Raw genomic sequence first — 20,554 nt, 5'->3', positions numbered from 1 at the left:
TTCCCTTCTCCATCACAGCTTTCTTCCGAATCTGAATTGGAAGAGTCTGAATCACTGAGAGTAGTGGCATACACCTTGCCCTTCTCTCTCAAATAATTGGGACACTCTTTCTTGAGATGTCCATGTCCGTTGCATTCGAAGCATGTGATTCCTTGAGAGGATTGAGACTCCTTCCCATCTTTCCTCTTGAAGTCCTTTTTCTCCTTTTCGAAACTTGGGAATTTCCCCTTCTCAGCAAATTTTCCATTGTTCTTGAACTTCAAGAATTTTCGGAAATTCTTCACAAGATATGCCACATCTTTCTCGACCACATCCTCATCCAATGAGTCGTGAGCTTCTACCCTCTCATTAATCATCTTAAGAGCAAGGGATTCGCTCTTTCTTTGTGATAGCAACGACAGCTCATAAGTTTGAAGTGAGCCAATTAGTTCTTGAACTTTGATATCATCAAGGTCCTTGTTCTCTTCAATTGTTGTTACCTTTGCACGGAAGCTCTTTGGCAATGATCGAAAGACTTTCCTCACTATCTTTGAGTCCTCCGTCTTCTCACCCAAGTTGAACTTGCCAATAACCACCTCATTCAGCTTGCCAAAGAATGAGTCGAATGACTCGTCTTCACTCATTTTCAGCTTTTCAAATCAAGTAGTTAGCATCTGCAACTTAGTGTCTTTCACCTTCTTGGTGCCTTCATACGTGGTCTCCAATATTTGTCACACCTCCTTAGTAATTGTGACGTGAGATATCCTGTGAAACTCATCTGGAGATACACCACAAAAAATAGCATTTAGTGCCTTGCTATTTGCATTAGCCGCCGCGAGGGCTGCCTTATCCCATATGGATTTGGTAGCCTCCGGCCTAGTCCATCCAACATCAACCGCATCCCATACACTTTCATCAATTGAACACAAGAATGCCCTCATCCGGACTTTCCAAAAGGCATAATTGCTTCCATCAAAATATGGTGGAGCATTGAAAGATTGAGACCGGCACATCTCAAATGGGGTCAAGGATCACACTTAGGTAATTAAGCCATAGCAAGTGCACTCACTCTGATACCAATTGAATGTTCAAATAGTGTGTAAAACACCTATGAACGTTTAAACCTCCAAATTACAAATTACCAACACAAGCTTATATTCAAACAATGTATGTGCGGAATATGAAAATAAGCTAAAAAAAATTGATAAAACAATCTAAACCATAATTAATCACAACCACAGCAGTAGTTAAAAGGCAAAGATTAAGGGAAAAGAGATGCAAACACAAAGATAACACAACGATGTGTTATCGAAGAGGAAACTGAAGTCCTTAGCGCAAAAACCTCTCTGCCGTCCTCCAAGCGGTCAATAATTCACTAGAGAATAAAGTTGGTATACATAAATAGCAGAAGACCCTCCAAGCCTAATCTACCCAATGCACCTAAACCCTCCAAGCTTCTTGCTCCAACAGGGTTACACCGAACCTTATCTTCTCTAGCTTACTGGATCCCGCAATAGCCCATTGCATCAACCAATATCAATTGGTCCCTTCTGAACTGTTTCCCAAGTACCAAAATATCTCCTCATAGATATGGGTATGGTGAGATAAGGATTTGGCTAATGTACCTCTCAAGAATGTATCAATGGAGAGGGTGAGAGTAGAGGAATTCAAAGAATCAAAGGATGAAGATTGTGGATGAGTCAATCTTGTTTTTCTCTAGGGTTTCTTTCTCAAAATTCTCTCTAGAAGCTCTTTACATTTCATGGGTATAAGGGTATTTATAGTGGAGTGAATGAGGAATGTGAACAGTCAGGTTTTAATAAACAAAGCATTCTGACAACTCAGGCTCGCGACTGGAACGAGTCGCGAGCTAATTGCTTGGTCAGACTTGAAGTTTTGTCCTATAGTGCTCCAGCTGGCATAAGTCTTCAGCTCCCTTGCATGCTTCACATATGTGCCTCCATTGGCGACTCGCCAGTTGCGAGGTTGTTCTTGAGTTCACACCCTTGAGCTTTTCTTCACACTCTCTCACACACTACCCTTACATAATTCCCACCTAAATACAAGGTTTCTAAATGCTGAATTACAAGTAAATTAGACACGGAATAAAGCCAACAAAATGGTTGAATAAATTCAACCTTATAGATGTAACCACTCATCTAGATTGCCATTTTCCAAGAACTCGTATGCCAATGCCTTAAAATCATGACCTTGATAGTCAACGCCCGAACATGCTGTGAGCACCTTTACAAGATTTTGGTGTCTAATGTTTCATAGAACCTCACACTCAACTTTGAAACATTTGGAAGCTCCATGGCACCATAAGTTCAGCACGTTGATAGCAACAGTATGTTTATATTGATCAAGAATACCTTTATACACTGACTCGAAACTACCCACACCAATTAAATTAGTAGAAGAGAATCCATTAGTAGCATTCAAGAGACTTTGGTAAGACACATTCACAAGCAAATGTATAGAATCACTTGAGGTATTTTCTTTCCTTTTTTTTTCTTAAAAAACAAAGAAATTGAAATGATAGGACCAAATTTGCTCCAATAAGCCCGATAGTATTAACATCAATGTAAGAGTCAACTTTCTCTACTTGGATTTTTTGTTTTTGCATTTAGGAAGTTGAAAATTTGGTATGCCCCCACAAAGCTCATCATTTCCCTTAATCGAAATTGCACTTGCATTCATGAAAACTCCATTTGATGGTACCTCACCCTTAAAATGGTTGTATGATAGATTTAATAATTGCAAGAAATCAAAGCTCTCCAAAAATTTTGGAATCTTTCCAGAAAAATTATTGCCGGAAAGGTCAAAATGTTCAAGGCCTCTTAATGATTCCAAAGACGAAGGAACATCCCCTTGGAAGAAATTTCTTCTCATGGCTAGAAATTCTAGCTTTACACAACTTTTAAGAGTTGCAGGAATTTCAACAAACAACAAGTATTTAGAAATATCCAAATGTTCTATATTTATTAAATTCCCTATTTTCATGTGAATGAAACCAGTGGATTGGTTGCCAGACAAGTCAAGGCTATTTTGTGAAAATGAGAGACCAATAACTTGCAATGATATGTTACCGCTAAGATTGTTATTAGAAAGATTAAAAATTAACAAATTTTGACATTGACTAAGACTTGAAGGGATGCTTCCTTGAAGATTATTGTAACCTATATACAACTCCAACAAATTTGTTAAATTTCCAAGAGATGAAGGAATGTTCCCAATGAAATTGTTTTGAGATAAATCCAAAAATTGTAATTTCTGAAGGTTTCCAAGTATAGAGGGAATGTTGCCTGAAAATTTGTTATTCCACATTTCTATGTCTTCCAAGTTGATCAGATTTCCTATCACACCAGGAATATTTCTAAATATTTTATTATTGTTCAAATAGAAAAAGGTAAGAGTAGTTGAGATGTTGCCAATGCATTTAGGCAACTCCCCTTCAAAGTTGTTGGTATTTATCTCCAAATCTCTTAGGTTGATGGAATTTGACAAAGAAAAGAGAAAACTCAAGTCATTTGCTCCTCCATTTCCAACAGGTTTTTGGCAATGCAAAACAACCTCAATCTCTTTAGTTTCTCTAAAGAAGGAACTTTTCCAGCCAGTTTATGCATGGCCATATTTAGTATATGTAAATTTGAGGCATTTGATATTGAAGCAAGGATAGATCCAGTAAGCAGGGATAGATTCCTATTGTCCATCCAGCAGGGCCCTTTTTTTCCTTGTGAAGCATTGTGGCCGAATGTGAACCCATGTAGCATGCCAACAAGCCGATTGCGTCTGTCCAATTCTCAGCCAAAATAGACTTCGTCTCCTCTGTTTAGGGCTTGTGGCTTTAAGCCCATTTTAGTTGTCCCCCAAAAAAAAGACTCTTTTAACAATAATTAATACTAGTAAAATTCTGTAAGGCATTCATAGATTTTGAAAATAATTTGGTCTTTTTATATCACTAAGAGAATTGTTATAATAAATATTTGAACATTACTATGATTATTATCATTTTGGTGTATTATGTCATTATCTTTTAACTATTTTTTATTAATCTCTTGTCCATTTGTGAGATTTTCATCTAACTATTTTATTATAATTTGTTCAGGTTGACGGGAAAGAATAACTACTCGTTGAGAGATTCAAAAAATAAGCTCGGATAGAAGTGCCTTTTACTAGTTAAGTTCTGGTTTTTGAGGGGTTGAATGAAACCAACCGCGAATCACAAGTTTGCAAAAAGAACAGAGTGTATATAATCCCAAATTACCTCCAAATGCTATTCAAGATGCTTAAACATGATACATATTGATCAACTCCAAGCAATATTAAAGCTCGATTCCAATAACTATCTTTGTAAGCATATTGACAATCACAATATTCTGAAGAAGAACATTTCCCTCAGTCAACAGAGTATTTCTAAACTTTGGCCAAACACAAGCAACTAGAGAGCTACAAATTATTTGCTTCATTGTTATATAACATAATCTTGGCCTTCAAAAGAAGTCATCAGTCTTTTGCACCTGTGGTAAAGGAAGATAAATTTTTAATTAAAAGAGTCAGGTTTTCTCTATTGTAACAAGAATTTAAAAGGATTTTCTTTAATTCATTAGCTACAATTTAGTAAATTAAGTATCAATTTTTTTTTTTACCTTTGAGAAAATTTACAACACAAGAAAGCTCATTTGTGCGAGAAATTAGGAATGTTAAATCCCATTTCATTCAATATTTATGCAATTGGCAATCCATTTACTTAGGAAAATATTTAGAATTTTCTGTATATAAATAAATAAATAAAGGATAGCAAAGTTTTTACAACAAATTACTTACTTTTAAGTCTTTGTAATGTCAACAATTCAGTACTTATAGAAACAATTTAAGCTTATGTCATTGATAGAGACCTCTGTCTAGAGTAATAGGATGTTAGCCAGTTCCTTGTAATCTCAATCACTCCAATAGTGGAAATCAACCAAATGAAAATACACATGTTTACGTATTATAGAAACGTAATTGGGCTCATTGCCAATACTTTGTATAGTAGAATGAGTTTATAGAATCTCAATGGGTTCTAATCTCCATAGGATTTTCCCTCGCACCCTCTTCCCTGATATACTTGGACTGGCCTTATTATCGTTAGATCATATGGTTTGGTAGATACGTTATCAAATTAAATCTACCAAAGATTTAAATAAAAAATAAAAAAATACCTGTTGCTTGTACTCTGTCTGAGTAGTGTATATACGGGTTCTAAGAAAGTTTTGCCGAATTGAAAGCAAATCAGCTACAACAGCACTGATATTCATCCTTTCTCTCGAAATTTCAGTGGAACAAGCAACTCCAATTCCAAGTATCAAAATTAAGCATTCATGAACTTTGGAACTTCCATTTCGATTCCCATTACAAGTGTCATTCATCCTTCTTTCTCCCTTTTGTCTTTCCCCGAGAACAGCAGGATCTATAATGTCAATTATTTGTTCCGGCAAAGTTTCTTTGACAAAGTCACGAAGACTTAAGCTATCGTGGAACATGTTATCTGTTGGTCTTTTTCCAGTGAAAATCTCTAATAATAATATACCGTAACTATAAACGTCACCATATATTGACACCTCATTTCCCATTCCATATTCTGCAATTGCACATAACATATATTGTAATCGGCATACTTTCAAAACATCAAAAATGGGAAATAAAAATTTTTAGAAGATTTAAAGAATGTTTTCAATGGCATAAAAAAAATAAAGATATCTAGAAATTTTTGATATAATACTTTCTATCTTTTGTATACAATACATCCTTATTAAAACCATATTTTCAAGCTTAAAACTAAAGTAGAAGATATGGAAAAAGGAAAGCAATTAAATTTAAGAAATGTAAAATAAATTTACCTGGAGGAGTATAACCAATCGTTCCTCTAACCCCAATGGAGCTTATTTGATTAGTAGAAGAATCTTGGATAATATCATGAAGGAATCTTGCCAAGCCGAAATCACTTACATGTCCAACCATTTCATCATCGAGAAGAACATTGCTAGGCTTGAGGTCACAATGAACAATTGGTGTTTCACAATGATAATGAAGATATTCCAATGCACTAGCAACATCAATAGCGATATTCAATCTTTGAAGAAAACTCAACTTTCTTGGTTTCTCAAGAGCATCATTTGTTCTTGGAGTTGGATGTAACCACTCATCTAGGTTGCCATTTCCCAAGAACTCGTATACCAAAGCCTTAAAATCATGACCTTGATTGTCAATGCTCGAACATGCTGTGAGCAACTGTACAAGATTTCGATGTCTGATGTTTCTTAGAACCTCACACTCGACTTTGAAACTTTTGGAAGCTCCATGGCGCCCAAGGTTCAACACCTTGATAGCAACTGCATGTCTATATTGATCAAGAGTTCCTTTATACACTGACCCAAAACTACCCACACCAATTAGATTATCAAAAGAAAATCTATTAGTAGCATTTAGGAGACATTGGTAAGATACATTCAAAAATAAATTTATTGAATCACTTGAGGTATTTTCTCTCCTTTTTTTCCTTGAAGAACACATAAATAAAAACAAAAAAACCAAAGTTACTCCAAGAAGTCCGAAGAGTATAACGATTATCTGCTCCAACGTAAGAGTCATATTGCTCTTCTTGGATTTTTTGTTGTTGCAGTTAGGAAGTTGAAACTTTGGTATGCCCCCACAAAGCTTACCATTTCCATTAATCGAAGTTGCGCTTGCATTCTTGAAAACTCCATTTGTTGGTACCTCACCCTCAAAATGGTTGTACGAGAGATTCAATAATTTCAAGAAATCAAAACTCTCCAAAAATTTTGGAATCATGCCAGAAAAATTATTGTTAGAAAGGTCTAAATGTTCAAGACCTCTTAATAATTTCCAGGATGAAGGAACAACCCCTTGGAAAAAGTTTCTTCTCATGGCTAGAAATTCTAGCTTTACACAACATGCAAGACTTGTCGGTATTTTACCAAACAACATATTTTCAGAAATATCCAAATGTTCTAAATTTTTCAAATTTCCTATTTCCCTGGGAAGGACACCAGTGAATTGGTTGCCAGACAAGTCAAGGCTATTTAGTGAAAATGAGAGACCAATAACTTGCGAGGATATGATACCGCTAAGATTGTTATGGGGAAGATGAAAAGTTATCAAATTTTGGCACTGACTTAGACTTGAAGGGATGCTTCCCTGAAGATTATTGTCTCCTAAATACAACTCCAACAAATTTGTTAAATTTCCAAGAGAGGATGGAATGTTCCCAATGAAATTGTTTTGAGACAAATCCAAAAATTGTAATTTATGAAGGTTTCCAAGTATAAAGGGGATGTTACCTGAAAATTTATTGTTCCACATTTCTATATCCTCCAGATTGATCAGATTCCCTATAACACTAGGAATATTTCCAGATATTTTATTATTATTCAAATAGAAAAATGTAAGACTAGTTGAGATGTTGCCAATACATGTAGGCAACTCCCCCCCAAAGTTGTTGGTATTTATCTCCAAATCTCTTAGGTTGGTAGCATTTGACAAAGAACAGAGAAAACTCAAGTCATTTGCTCCTCCATTTCCAAGCTGGTTTTCAGCAATGGAAAACAACCTCACTTCATTTAGCTTATCTAAAGAAGGAACTTCTCCAGTTAGTTTATTCTCGGCCAAATTTAGAATATGCAAATTCGAGGCACTAGAAATTGAAATAGGGATAGATCCAATAAACTGGTTGTTGCTGATGGAAAATATTTCTAAATTTGGTAGAGTAATACCTATGTCCGATGGAAGATGCCCTTGGATTTGGTTAACTCCTACATCAATCTTTGTTATTGAAGAGATATTGAAGAATGACGGAGGAATTGTACCAGACAACCTATTTGAACCCACAGCAAAGACTTTAAGTTTGGTCAATTGGCCAAAAGAATCAGGGATACTCCCACCCAGGTTATTATAAGCTGCACAAAAACCTTCTAGAGATGATAGGTTTCCAAAAGAAGGTGGGATAATTCCTGTCAAACTATTTTTATGAATAGCAAAGAATCGGAGCTTTGACAAGGTGCCAAGCTCTGTGGGGATTTCTCCAACCAGATTATTAACAGCCGCATGAAACACTCTAAGTTTGGCACAACTGGATAAATTGGTAGGAATTGTTCCACCTATTGTGTTATTGTTCAATAGCAAGATTTCTAGTCTGTGCAAACGGCCAATTTCTGGAGGAATTTCATTATAAAAGCTATTGTTTTCAAGGTTTAGCTTCCACAAAAAACTTAAATTTCCAACGTTTGGGGATATAGAGCCTACCAGTTTTTGAGAGTGCAGATCCAACGCAGTGACCCTTTGATGTCGACGACCACAGGAAACACCTTTCCATTGGCAAAAATGGATGCTATCATTCCAAGAGCTCATGACCCCGAGAGGATCTTTACTAATCTTGGCTTTGAAGTCGAGCAATGCCAACCGGTCTGTCTCATTATTCCCGCCAACCACAGAGGTGAGGAACAAGCCAAAGCACCAGAGAAGAATAAATGTGTGCATGGAAAAAGATGAAGATGGTGGAGCGGAACTCAGGTGTGAACAAAGCCCCATTCAATGTGGTTGAAAAGGCTTTCGCTTAACTAAAATGCTGGTTAACTAGACTTTGAAATGGTACAACTGTGTGTTTGGTTGCTTTGCTGCTCAAGAAGAAGCAAATTTATAGCTAGGGAAAGAAGAGAATTAGTGCAAGAATGGTGATGTTTCGAACCCCTTGATATTCAAGTACTATTAGTCAGGGGCGTGCAATGGACGGTGAGCCCCTTGATATTTCTTGAACAAATTTAGTGTACAAGTAAAAAAATTAAATAAGCACAGTTGTGAGCTTAACTTCCAGTGCTAGTCCTAGAAATTTTTTCCATGTATGTACCTCGTAGCCTAATTGATGGTTAAAATTAACGGTCACATGCAAGTCACTTGGCCATAAACATTTAGAACATTAACTGATTATAAGGACAAAATAGAATTCAATTTTTATGGTCATATGAGGTGATCAATAAAACCAAACAGTCAATCAAACCAGGGGTTGAATTTGTGACCTTTGAAGCTATTAATATTTAATTTACATGAGCAATCCTAATGACAACATCCAATTAAGCTAAAACGTGACATTTTATTCCAAAGTAGAGTAAGCCAAAGCTTAAACATCACACAGTTTCTAAACAAATCCCAAAATTGGTGTAAAATGGAACATCCCAAAAGGAGACTCTCCCTCCTCAATTGCAGATCTTGAGTAAACATCACAACAATAACATAGTACCAAACAATAGAAAATAATCAAAATATATTGTTTACTTCGAATTGGGTTCATTCTACTGCAAATTGGTAAAGCCTCATATAACGTTGAAGCTCCCAGTTTCCACCTCAGCCCAAAATAAAATAATCAACTCCACATAATTTTCTTCATTGGTTTTTTTATTTGGTCTTTTTTTTTTTTTACCTTATACCCTATTTATTTCTTGCCATATTTTTTACTAATTTATCACATCTATCCACTACTTGGCACCATGATGTATAATTATTAGACCGCGCGTGGAATACAGTTCTTTCAGACCACACACAAAAGATGTGGGGTTCTAGCGTTAGCGTATTATTAGGGTAGGGTTGGAAAATGGAGTGATTCACGTGACATATGACATCACTAATAGTACTGCATAGTACGTCTACACCAGCGGACCAGCATGTCATAGCGAGGAATCGCAAGGAAGAAGGCATAGTAGTTATGGCATGACAGAGTTCCATCAAACAAAAAGTTATGGCATGACAGAGACGACCTGTCCGTCAACATTATACCTACCACTAGGCAATCAGTTGCAGACGGACTAGCAAAAAGAGAAAGGGAATAAAGCAGCCAACGTAGAATAATGTCCATCTTTTGTTTCTTGTAATTATATGCGGGACCTTTCGCAGAAATGCACTCCTAGAGAGTACTCCATGGTTCATTTTGTAAGTAGACACTAACTACGGGTGTCTAATGGCTGTACGTAAAGGAAATATGGACGAAATGTTCAGATGTGTGAGATTTAAAAATAAAGAAAAAAAATATAAGATAAAGAAAACAATCATATAAAATAATATTTATATGATTTGACAATTTATCTACGTATGTAGAATTATACAGAAGAATTTCATCATTCACAGAAAAAAAAAATACATATATATACATATATAAAAGATATAGTAGCATAGTTTTTTCTCCAAAAAATCAACACACAAAACAGCAGTTTTTTCTCCAAAAAATCAACACACAAAACAACAGTTTCCAACTAGGGCCTATAGACCCCAACTTCCACTTTATAGACTAAGTCTCATATAATTCTCCATTGATTACCAAAGCAATTTTATTTCAGGTCTAATCATAATCCAAATCAAACATAATTAGACTACACAAATCCTAATATGATATACCTTGTTTTTAAATATTAAATAAATCCCTATTTTTCACACATAAAATAAATATATAAATAATAAAAAGAAAAAGACCTGTCCTTGTTACGCAAACTCCACCACAGATTTACAAGAAATATCTTGAGTAGACTTATGGCATGACAAAGAAGACCTGACCAAGAATAGCTCCGTGACCCTGGTCTTTTTCTTTGTCAAGCATTGGGGTCTAGTTTGGAACCGTGTTTTTAGCAAGCCCATTTGTCAACCCAAATGGGCCTCGTCTAGTCCATTTTGGACTTGAGGTTTCAAGCCCATTTGCAGTTGGGGAAAAAAAATATAAAAATAAGTATTGATCAACAATTATTATTAGCAAAATTCTTATGGTTTTTGAAAAGAATCTAGTATTTTCACATAATCAAGATAATGAATGTATTATTTCCTCAAAAAAATTTAATGGATTAACTATTTCTATATTATCTATATATATATATATATATATATATAATCGAAGCTTTTGAAGCTTCCACATTTTTCCACGTCAGCACTACATTAAAAAAAAATTAAATAAAAAATAATAAAACAAAAAAAATAAAACACTACCCGACTGCCTTCTCTTTTGATGCTCTGCCATTACCTTCCTCCCACACGAAAATAAAACACCGATTCTCTGCCATTTCCTTTCCACGACAAGACCCAACAGATCGATCCTCTGCCTCTTCCCCGATCCGACCCAACAGACCGATCCTCTGCCTCTTCCTTTCCACGGCAAGACCCAACGACACCTTCTTCAAAGCACCAATTCACCGATTTGCTACCTCTCCCTTTCCACGGCAAGACCCAACAACCCGATACCGATCCGACCCAACAGACCGATCCTCTGCTTCTTCCTTTCCACGGCAAGCCCATGGCCACAAATCCCACTATACCCATATCCACTTCGCTCAGTTTCCACTCTTCACCAGCCCGTGGAAACTGGGCTGGGTCGGTCGGCAATGCAACCGACCCAGCCTGTCGAGACCGGCCCACAGGTATTATTATCTTATAAACCTATATTTTTTCCTGAATCCGAACTCTATATAGATTAGGACTCTATAACTATATATATAAACCTTTCACGATGCTTTTTTTTTTTCACGGCTATTCAATTTCTAGGTTTATTGCTATTGCCTTTCTCTTCATTCTTTTCCTCCATTCGAATCAGAGTTAAAGGTATGCTTTTCTTAATTTTTTTTTTTTTTTTTTGAATTTTAGTTATATGTTTATGTTTTTGTATGGAAACTGAGCTATTGGTCAATTTTAGTGTGGATTTCTTAACTTTTTTGTGGAAACTGAGCTACTATTTTAGTGTGGATTTCTTTTTCTTTTTTTGAATTTTGGTTATATGTTTATGTTTTTGTATGGAAACTGAGCTATTGGTCAATTTTAGTGTGGATTTCTTAACTTTTTTGTGGAAACTGAGCTACTATTTTAGTGTGGATTTCTTAACTTTTTTTTGAATTTTAGTTATATGTTTATGTTTTTGTATGGAAACTGAGCTATTTGTTTTTGTGTTCTAGAGTTGATTGAATTGTAGTTTTTGTGCACACACTTAGATAATCATTTTAATTAATTATACAGAGAAATACATCATAAAAATTATAAGCTTACACATATCATGTGATGTAAGTGCTATTTAGTCCTGTGCGCACCTAAATCAATGCCTATTTTCTGTCTCTAGCCTAATCCCATGGCTATCTATCCTGGCCCGTGGCTAGTATTGCTAAGAACATTGCAATCCCTACTTTGCCTTCAATATAAAGACATACAAAGACACGTATCATACAAATTAAAAAATATCCAAGGAATACCTGCCTGGAGACTTTTATCCAATGACCTTGTGACTGCTTCCTCATATGTTTTTGCATAGGTAGCACTGATAGCATCATTCTTGGAAAATAGAATCTCTTTGTTGTCACCATCTATGTTGTTGTACATAATCTTAGCAATACATAAGATAAATATATAGTACTTACACAGTAACTTCTCAACTAGAATTGTGTTCTCCTTTGTTAAATTATTTAGCTGCACAGACCATACTGTAATTGCAAACATTGAGATGAATGTTCAGTAAGTTTGCTATAACTATTAAAATTTATTTATAAGAAAGAATAAAAAGAACTAAAAAAACTATAAAAAAAAACCATTCAGGAGCCCCATGGGTTTCTCATGACAAGTGGAACCAACTCCTATTCTATACATTATCAGAAGCTACAAACTCATCATTTAAAATGGATTTAGAGGAACAAATGTGAGCAATCACATTGATAAGGTTTCTCATCCCATGACACATGGCCATTAGGATTTTCTACCATTATTTATGAAGGCTGACATTTTCATTAGCATCCCTTTTCAGTTACAGACAGAACATAATGGAATAATTCAATGTCCATTGGAAATGCAAAAACACCTTCACCAAATGTAGTCAGTTCAACTTTAAGTGCTGACAACAGAAAGAAAATTAATGAAATAATTATACGACAATGTTGTACCTGCTTCTGGATGCGCTCCCTTTTAGTGGCTATTGGTCAATTTGAATTGTTTTTGTGTTTTTTGAATTTTAGTTATATGTTTTTGTGTCTGGAAACTGAGCTATTGGTCAATTTTGAATTGTTTTGTGTGGAAACTGAGCTATGATTTATTTTTGTTTAGTGGAAACTGAGCGAGGTGGAGTTATCAACTTGCTTCTTGATAATCAGGTTATACGTCTTTTTTTTCTTTTTCTTTACATTGTGTTTAAATCTGCTTTTATGCTTAGTGTTATTCATTCATGATACCTACCATGGGCTGGCCAACTTGTAGGAAAATAAGCTTGCCTTGAGAGAAAATTTATTGAAATATGCACAAAACTTACACGTTTATATATCTCTAGCATTCATTAATGCAATATTTCAATTAAGAGGGTGATTGAGGAAATTGTTTCAATAAGTTATCTGCTGAATCAGCAATAAACAAAAAAAATTATTTCCCTGTGCACTTTTGTTTTAGCTTGAGCATAGTATATCTGCTGCATATTTTAGGAAGAATACTTAAAACAAACAAAATAGTTTATTTTTACTAAGATAAAATAAAAAGAAAAATATATAGTACTTACACAGTAACTTCTCAACTAGAATTGTGTTCTCCTTTGTTAAATTATTTAGTTGCACAGAACATATTGTAATTGCAAACATTGAGATGAATGTTCAGTAAGTTTGCTATAACTATTAAAATTTATTTATAAGAAAGAATAAAAAGAACTAAAAAAACTATAAAAAAAAAACCATTCAGGAGATGACTTTTTATGTCCCTTTGACTGACTCTATTATTAAGTCTCCTGATATATATGTTTGCAATTGCCAATCAATAATGTTTGTGCCACATTCAAAACAGTAGGAGTGTGTTGTTACATAATTAGATATGCAGAAATTATGGCTTCAATCTGTTTGACTTTTCTACTGCTTTAGGGTTGTTAATGGGGTGGTTTTAGATGGGGCGGCACCAAATTGAACAAAAGATCAAATTACATAATTGCTCTTTCTCTTTATAAAGTCTAATATTTACTTATAAAGAAAAGATCCACTGTTATCTCACCTTTAATAGACTTGAATTTAATATTAGGTATATGCAAGTACCTATCCTAGACTGTTACACAACTTGCGATGAATCTACTAAGCAAGCAAACTCTTAATGTTACTCAAAATTTCAAATAGCCCCCCTGCTATTCCAATTGCCCTCAAATTAAGAGCAAATCAATGGACATGAGAAGGAGAAAAACCTGAAGAGAGCTTTGGTTGCATCTTTTGTTGTTGTTGAATGCATTGAATATTTAGTGGAAGATATCAAATAAATGAAATTGAAAAATAAGAATGTGCTACCAGAGAATCGATGCTGAATTCCAATAGCTAATGTCACATCATTTGGAAAAAATTGGTAGCTTTCCCGTGCATCGCATGGGTTAGCGACTAGTTATGATGATTTTCATTGTTATCTTTTTGTTGTATTATATTACAATCTTCTAACTCTTTTTTAATTAATGTTTTGCATATTTGTGATATTTTCATCAAAATTTTCCATTATAAAAAAATTATAGTAATAAATTTATTTATTAGATCCAACTTAGGATTCTCTCTCTCTCTCTCTCTCTCTCTCTCTCTCTCTCAAGATAGATAGATAGATATTTTCTAGTAGATATTATTAAAAATAAATATTTACAAATTAAAAACACTATCTACAATATAAAATTGAAATATGATAAGAATAAAAATAATTTTAAAAGTGAATATTAATCGAGTCTAAAGATCTTCAAATTCCACCTACCCCTTATAACTGTTGAATTATCAACCAAAAAAAAAAAAATCCCATTAATTATAGTTCCAAAGATTTTGAAAATAACTTTATTCCTATAATTATCACCACTATTTGAAACATATATATGCTCGTGATTTTTGGATTGAGATAAGTATTGCACCTGGTGTAATAGCTCTTAGTGGCTAAGATTGAGAGTTGAAAAAAGAAATTTTCAATTTTCACTATTGAATAAAATAAAGTTAGACAAAGTTAAAATGTAAAAGAGTAAAAAAATTTGTGAGGGGTAATTAAAAAATTGCACTAGCTTCAATACATATCTCCATTTGTGACTTTTAGCTCACCTCTATAAATAATTCTTTCTAATGAAAGCAAAATTCCTCCCAACTCCCACCATAAATTCAACATAGTTAGGCATGGCCTTGAAATTTGAGGTTTAAACAAAAAGTATTGAATCCAAAGTAAAAGTATTTCTCCATTTTATTTTTTCCTCAGAATATCTTAAGAAAACACCTCATCTATTGACACGCATTTGTTCATACTTTAATGATTTACATATATATAAATGTGTGATTGGATCATATCACTTATACACAAACCCACAACTAATATTTAGTATAGAAGAAAAAATCTATTTTTCAATTGTCATGTATCAAAATTATGTCAAAGTGTGTGGGTCCTAGATTTTTTTGCTTAAGAAAATCTTAATCTTTGTAAGGCATAGCTTATTATTATTATTATTATTAACCAAAGTGGAAACAATATTGATGAGTCGATGACTAATGTTAGGAGAATATTTTTCACACCTCCATGCCTACCCACAGTTGGAGCTCTCATGCAAGAATGGCATGCTTAACGTATATCCTTAAAGATGATGAGATTCTAGCATCAATGTGTGAAGTGGAGAAGGATTAAGCAAATTTAAAAGTCAGGAATATGATGAATTTTGAACTCCCAAGACAATTGTAAGGGCCTTTTTTTATGTATTGCGTTGGGCTGGGCTGCCTCCTACGGTAATGGGCCCGAATGTTTCTGAGTAAGGGAGTTGAGACCGGTCCAACTGTAACTTAACTTGGGCCGGCTTGTGCACAAACTATGCCCCGTCTGCCAGGAGTATGCTTACGGCAAGCAGAACTGTTTCAGATGAGTTACGGCAGGCAGATATACTAATAATAACAAAACAGAGTACTCTGACCATTTAATGAAGAATGGCCAAGTAATCCCTACTTATAAAACATAATTACAGTCTTAACAATGTCATTGACAAAGAAAGTAAAGGAGAAAGAAAGTAATATGAACTAATCAAGAATGGACATAAAGTCAAGTTTAAGTTTGGTTCACAGAAGCAAAACCAAAGAGGCGAGAATGCTTCCTCTCAATGCAAATAATCTCCCAGGAAAAGATCTTGCCGTGGGGATTAATGGCTTTGAGGGAGTCGAACCTGAATGGTTAATGCCTAAAAGGAATCCTTGTTATGTTTTGGAAGAGAGCAGGATTTGAAGGGGGAGAGAGGGAAATCGACCTACTAGTACATGTCCATTGTATTATATTTCTATTTTTCCTCTGTTTTCCCTCTTATCTTTTTCTTTTCTTTCTCTTGTTTTCTTTTATTCTGTTTTCTTTTTACTTCGCAACACCCTCTGTTTTTTCGATCCTTTTTTAGGGCACGGCAAGGGTCCTTTTATAGTGTCTGCCGTGACTAGTTTTTTACCATTTTGCCCCTTAACCACCTTTGTCTGGTCTAGACGTACTTGCCGACCACCAAAGGGTTCGTTTGTGTGCCACTCACCCTTGCCAGACAAAGGCAGGTTCATTTCATTCGCCAGTCCACCGTAGCACTCTTACCTGCCATAGCATAAATGCTTTCTCTCTCTTTCCCTCAAGGCATGCACCTAACGGTTCCCCCCTCAACCTTGCCTCTTTTGGGTGGTCTATCATCCTAGCAGGACGTACCTCCCAAAAGGGCTTGGGCAGGAGCCACAAAAATAGGTCTTTTCCCCTTTCCCTACCACCAAACCATACCCCCTTTACCTCTTACCTCTGGCCCATAACCCCACCATGTCCCATATTGGCTGGGTACAGGCTGGTGGTGCCTGGGTCTTGCGCATATTTTCCTTTCAGATATGTCCAAAAATCTGCCTGTTGCTCATGCATTTGCCGTGATCTGGAGGCTCGCTATCCGGGTTTTTTGACCTCTTATGTGGGCTTTTCTTTGTTTTCCTGCACCATTCAAGAGCTGGACTTTGTTTGATGATAAGCCTTACATTTCTTTGGCCCACTCTTTGGTTTTCTTTATTTCTTGCAATGTTGTACTGTTATTCCTACCGTAATAACTTAATCCTGATGGGCCTCTTTTGGGCCAGTCGTTTATTCCTTCTCTCAGTGGCTTGAGATGGCCACTGTTTTACTTTTACTTATGGGCTCCTATGTCCCTTTGGGCTTTCCTTTGGGCATCCACAGCCTGTTTGTTTTCTTTGGGCTTTCTCGGCCCATTTGCTAATTCCACACTCTCATGGGTTTTTTACTAACTTTATTGGGCTTCCCTAACCCAATAACCTTATTCTCATCGTTGGGGGTTTATAGACCTGCCATAAACCCTTTACTTTCTTAGTTTACATTACACTCGGCCTGCGGTGGCCCTTTCTCGCTTTTCTACCTCATACACTGCCCATGGGATGCTATTTCTTTCTTTCCGAGCTTCTTTGAGCCCATTTACCTCTTCAAGACCCACTTGTTTATTTCTTAGGCCTGTGATCCATTATTCCTGCCGTTTGGACCTAATGGTTTTGCTACCTACTTTGTCAATTCTTTGTTGCCCTTGTTATTGGGCTTTCTTTCTCACAAATGGCCCTCAACAACAATTAAAGGCCTATTTGGATTGAGGGAGAAATGGGGAGCAAAGGGAATTGAAGTAGATCAGAGTTGGCCATAAATTAGATTAGTTTCCAGCCAACTTTACTCTACTTTCCCTCTCATCTTTTCAATCCAAAAGGACCATTAGTGTTAGTTAGAGAGTGAAATAAAATATGAGCCCATTGATCATATTTCTTGACCAAATTCGGAGGAAACTTAGATATGTAACAGTTATGAGCTAGAATCATGTGCCACTCCAAGAAACTCTTTTCATATCTATACATATAGCCTAGTTGACGATTAAAATTACCAATCGTGTCCAGGTCACATGATCATAAATATTCAGTATATTAAGAAATTTGTAAGGGCAAAATAAAGAATTCAATTTTTAATAGTCATATGACTTGCAAGTGGTCGTTTAAAGAAAAACAGTCAATCAAAGCTAAGGGGTGGAATTTTTGACCTTCGAAGCTATTTCCTCCATCCCAGTTTGTTTGTCCTCTATTCTATTTTGGAATGTCCCAAAATATTGTCATGTTTCTAAAAATAAAACTAATTAATATACTCATGTTCCTATAATACCTTATTTTATTTTCAAAACTATTTGACAAGAAAACTAACAAATATTTAAAAAAATCAATCTAATTGAGCTACCTTTTTAGTTGCCTTATTAAGAATAACTCTTTTAAAAAAAGTTGATAAATTTATTTAAGGGTAGTTTTGTAAACTTATACAAAATATTGTCATGTTTCTAAAAATAAAACTAATTAATATACTCATGTTCCTATAATACCTTATTTTATTTTCAAAACTATTTGACAAGAAAACTAACAAATATTTAAAAAAATCAATCTAATTGAGCTACCTTTTTAGTTGCCTTATTAAGAATAACTCTTTTAAAAAAAGTTGATAAATTTATTTAAGGGTAGTTTTGTAAACTTATACAAAATATTGTCATGTTTCTAAAAATAAAACTAATTAATATACTCATGTTCCTATAATACCTTATTTTATTTTCAAAACTATTTGACAAGAAAACTAACAAATATTTAAAAAAATCAATCTAATTGAGCTACCTTTTTAGTTGCCTTATTAAGAATAACTCTTTTAAAAAAAGTTGATAAATTTATTTAAGGGTAGTTTTGTAAACTTATACATTTTTATAAAGCAGACAAGACAATAAATGATGTTCCCTTAAAAAATTTAACTTTTCAAACAGGACAAACAAATTAGAACGAAGAGAGTATTAATTTACAGGAGCAATCCTAATGACAAAACCCAATTAAGCTCGAACATGACATTTTATTTCCAAGTTACGTAAATCATAGCTTAAAGTAACATCACACAATTTCTAAACAAAGCCCCAAAAAGTGGTGTAAAATAGAATATCCCTTCACTTAGTTCAACGGTTGTCCTCCTCCATCAACGCCCTCTCCCACTAATCTCTACACAGCTTTAACTTTAAATTTAAATCCTCACAATGCCGAATCACAAAGATGAGAAAAGACTTTATTAAAATTTAAGAGTAGAAACTAATTTCTAATTCTTTATCCTATCACCATAGCGAGGCAACTTCCTAAAACATATATTGGTAGAACAATTGCACTCACCCTCAGCCACAAGAATCTCTAGTAAAAAAACACTTCCAAATTAATAGCAATAAACCACACAACCACAACTACAACCACCCAGAAGAATGTGCTCTCTTAGTTTCAGTCAGCTCTAGACTGACCAGCTTGGGAAGAAAGGATGATGCCAACAATGAGACCACAGAGAGCCAGTGCTTCGGCAAAAATAAGAATAAGAATCATCCCAACAAAAAGCTTTGGCTATTGTGCATTGGCTCTGAAGTAGATTAGTATGGTTTCTAGGTTGTTGAAAATGGCATGTGCCTTTAATCAAGTGAAAAATAATAAAACATTAAATAAGGAGAGAGAGAAAAAATTGCTGGTATTAATTAGGAATGGGGTGGAAAGTAATAGCATTTAATGACTTTTTTTAACCTTTAGATCTTTTAGAAATCTACGGTGTAAAAAATGGTGTAACTTGAACCCGTTTCTCTCTCTCTCTCTCTCTCTCTCTCTATATATATATATATATATATTTTTTTTTTTTGAGAAAGTGTTATGCCAAGTTACCTCCAAATGAGCCAATAGGCATCAAATGCACTTGAATTCTCAAGTAGTGTTGGTCTTCATAATTAATCATCCATCTTGTGCACCTATGGGCTATAGTGAGGAAAGATAAATTTTTAATTGGAATAATAAGCTTCAAAATTCATTTTAAACCATGCAATGAGTGAGGTTATTTCTACTGTAACAAGAATTTAAAAGATGTTCTTTAACTCATTAATTACCTACAACTTAGTTATTTAAGTATTATTATTAATTTTTTTTTTTTTTTATTACCTTTGAGAAAATTCACAATGCTGGAAAGCTAATTTGTGTGGGAATATGAAATTTTCCTATCTCATTCAATTATTATGGAATTGGCAATCCATTTACTTGAAAGATATTTAGAATATAAAAAAGCAATGTTTTTACAACAAATTTAAAATTCAAGATTTCTACAACATATTATTTAATTAACGTCATCGTTTTTACATGTCTGTGTCAGAAATTCAATACATGTGGATCCAACCCCAAGAACAAATTAGATTTTTGGGGAACCAAGGAAGTTGAATCTTCTTCAAATACTAAATATCGCCATTGATGCTGTCATTGCATTGGATTATCTTCATCATCGTTTCAAAAACCAATTTTTTATTGCGACCTTGATAGGAACTCTAAATTATTTCATATGCCTTGTAGTCTCCTCATCGTTGTTCTAATCCCTTTAGTTAGTTAGTTAGTTGAGATTAGGATGAGTTAGTTAGGATTTGAGCACATATAGCTTATTTAATACATAGTTTAATTCATAGAGTACATGTTGAATTAATTAACCAACTATCTTGAAAAGCGACGGACTTAGGACTTTA

General features: G+C 34.6%; 1 protein-coding gene across 1 annotated transcript; it reads right to left on the bottom strand.

Annotated features, from left to right (window-relative positions):
- Positions 1-710: 710 nt before the first annotated feature.
- Positions 711-8,568, bottom strand: LOC115984785 (probable LRR receptor-like serine/threonine-protein kinase At3g47570). Its single transcript, XM_031107792.1, has 4 exons — positions 6,965-8,568; positions 5,862-6,520; positions 5,184-5,602; positions 711-992 (listed from the first exon to the last, which is right to left on the bottom strand). Exons 1-4 carry the CDS (start codon positions 8,566-8,568, stop codon positions 711-713), a joined length of 2,964 nt encoding a protein of 987 aa, XP_030963652.1.
- Positions 8,569-20,554: the final 11,986 nt, after the last annotated feature.

The sequence above is a fragment of the Quercus lobata genome, chromosome 4, assembly GCF_001633185.2.
Source record: "Quercus lobata isolate SW786 chromosome 4, ValleyOak3.0 Primary Assembly, whole genome shotgun sequence".
NCBI classification, from domain to species: Eukaryota; Viridiplantae; Streptophyta; class Magnoliopsida; order Fagales; family Fagaceae; genus Quercus; species Quercus lobata.
The sequence above is the reverse complement of the archived record's forward strand: the minus strand, read 5'-3'. Positions and strand labels throughout refer to the sequence as shown.

Excerpts from the sequence above, each read along its gene's own strand:
- LOC115984785 (XM_031107792.1), bottom strand. The coding sequence starts at position 8,568 with ATGGGGCTTTGTTCACACCTGAGTTCCGCTCCACCATCTTCATCTTTT. Across the intron at positions 6,521-6,964 it reads GATATTTCTGAAAATATGTT|GAAAAAAAGGAGAGAAAATA; the intron begins GTTTGGTAAAAT and ends GTGTTCTTCAAG. Across the intron at positions 993-5,183 it reads AGACAGAGTACAAGCAACAG|ATGTGCCGGTCTCAATCTTT; the intron begins GTATTTTTTTAT and ends ACCCCATTTGAG.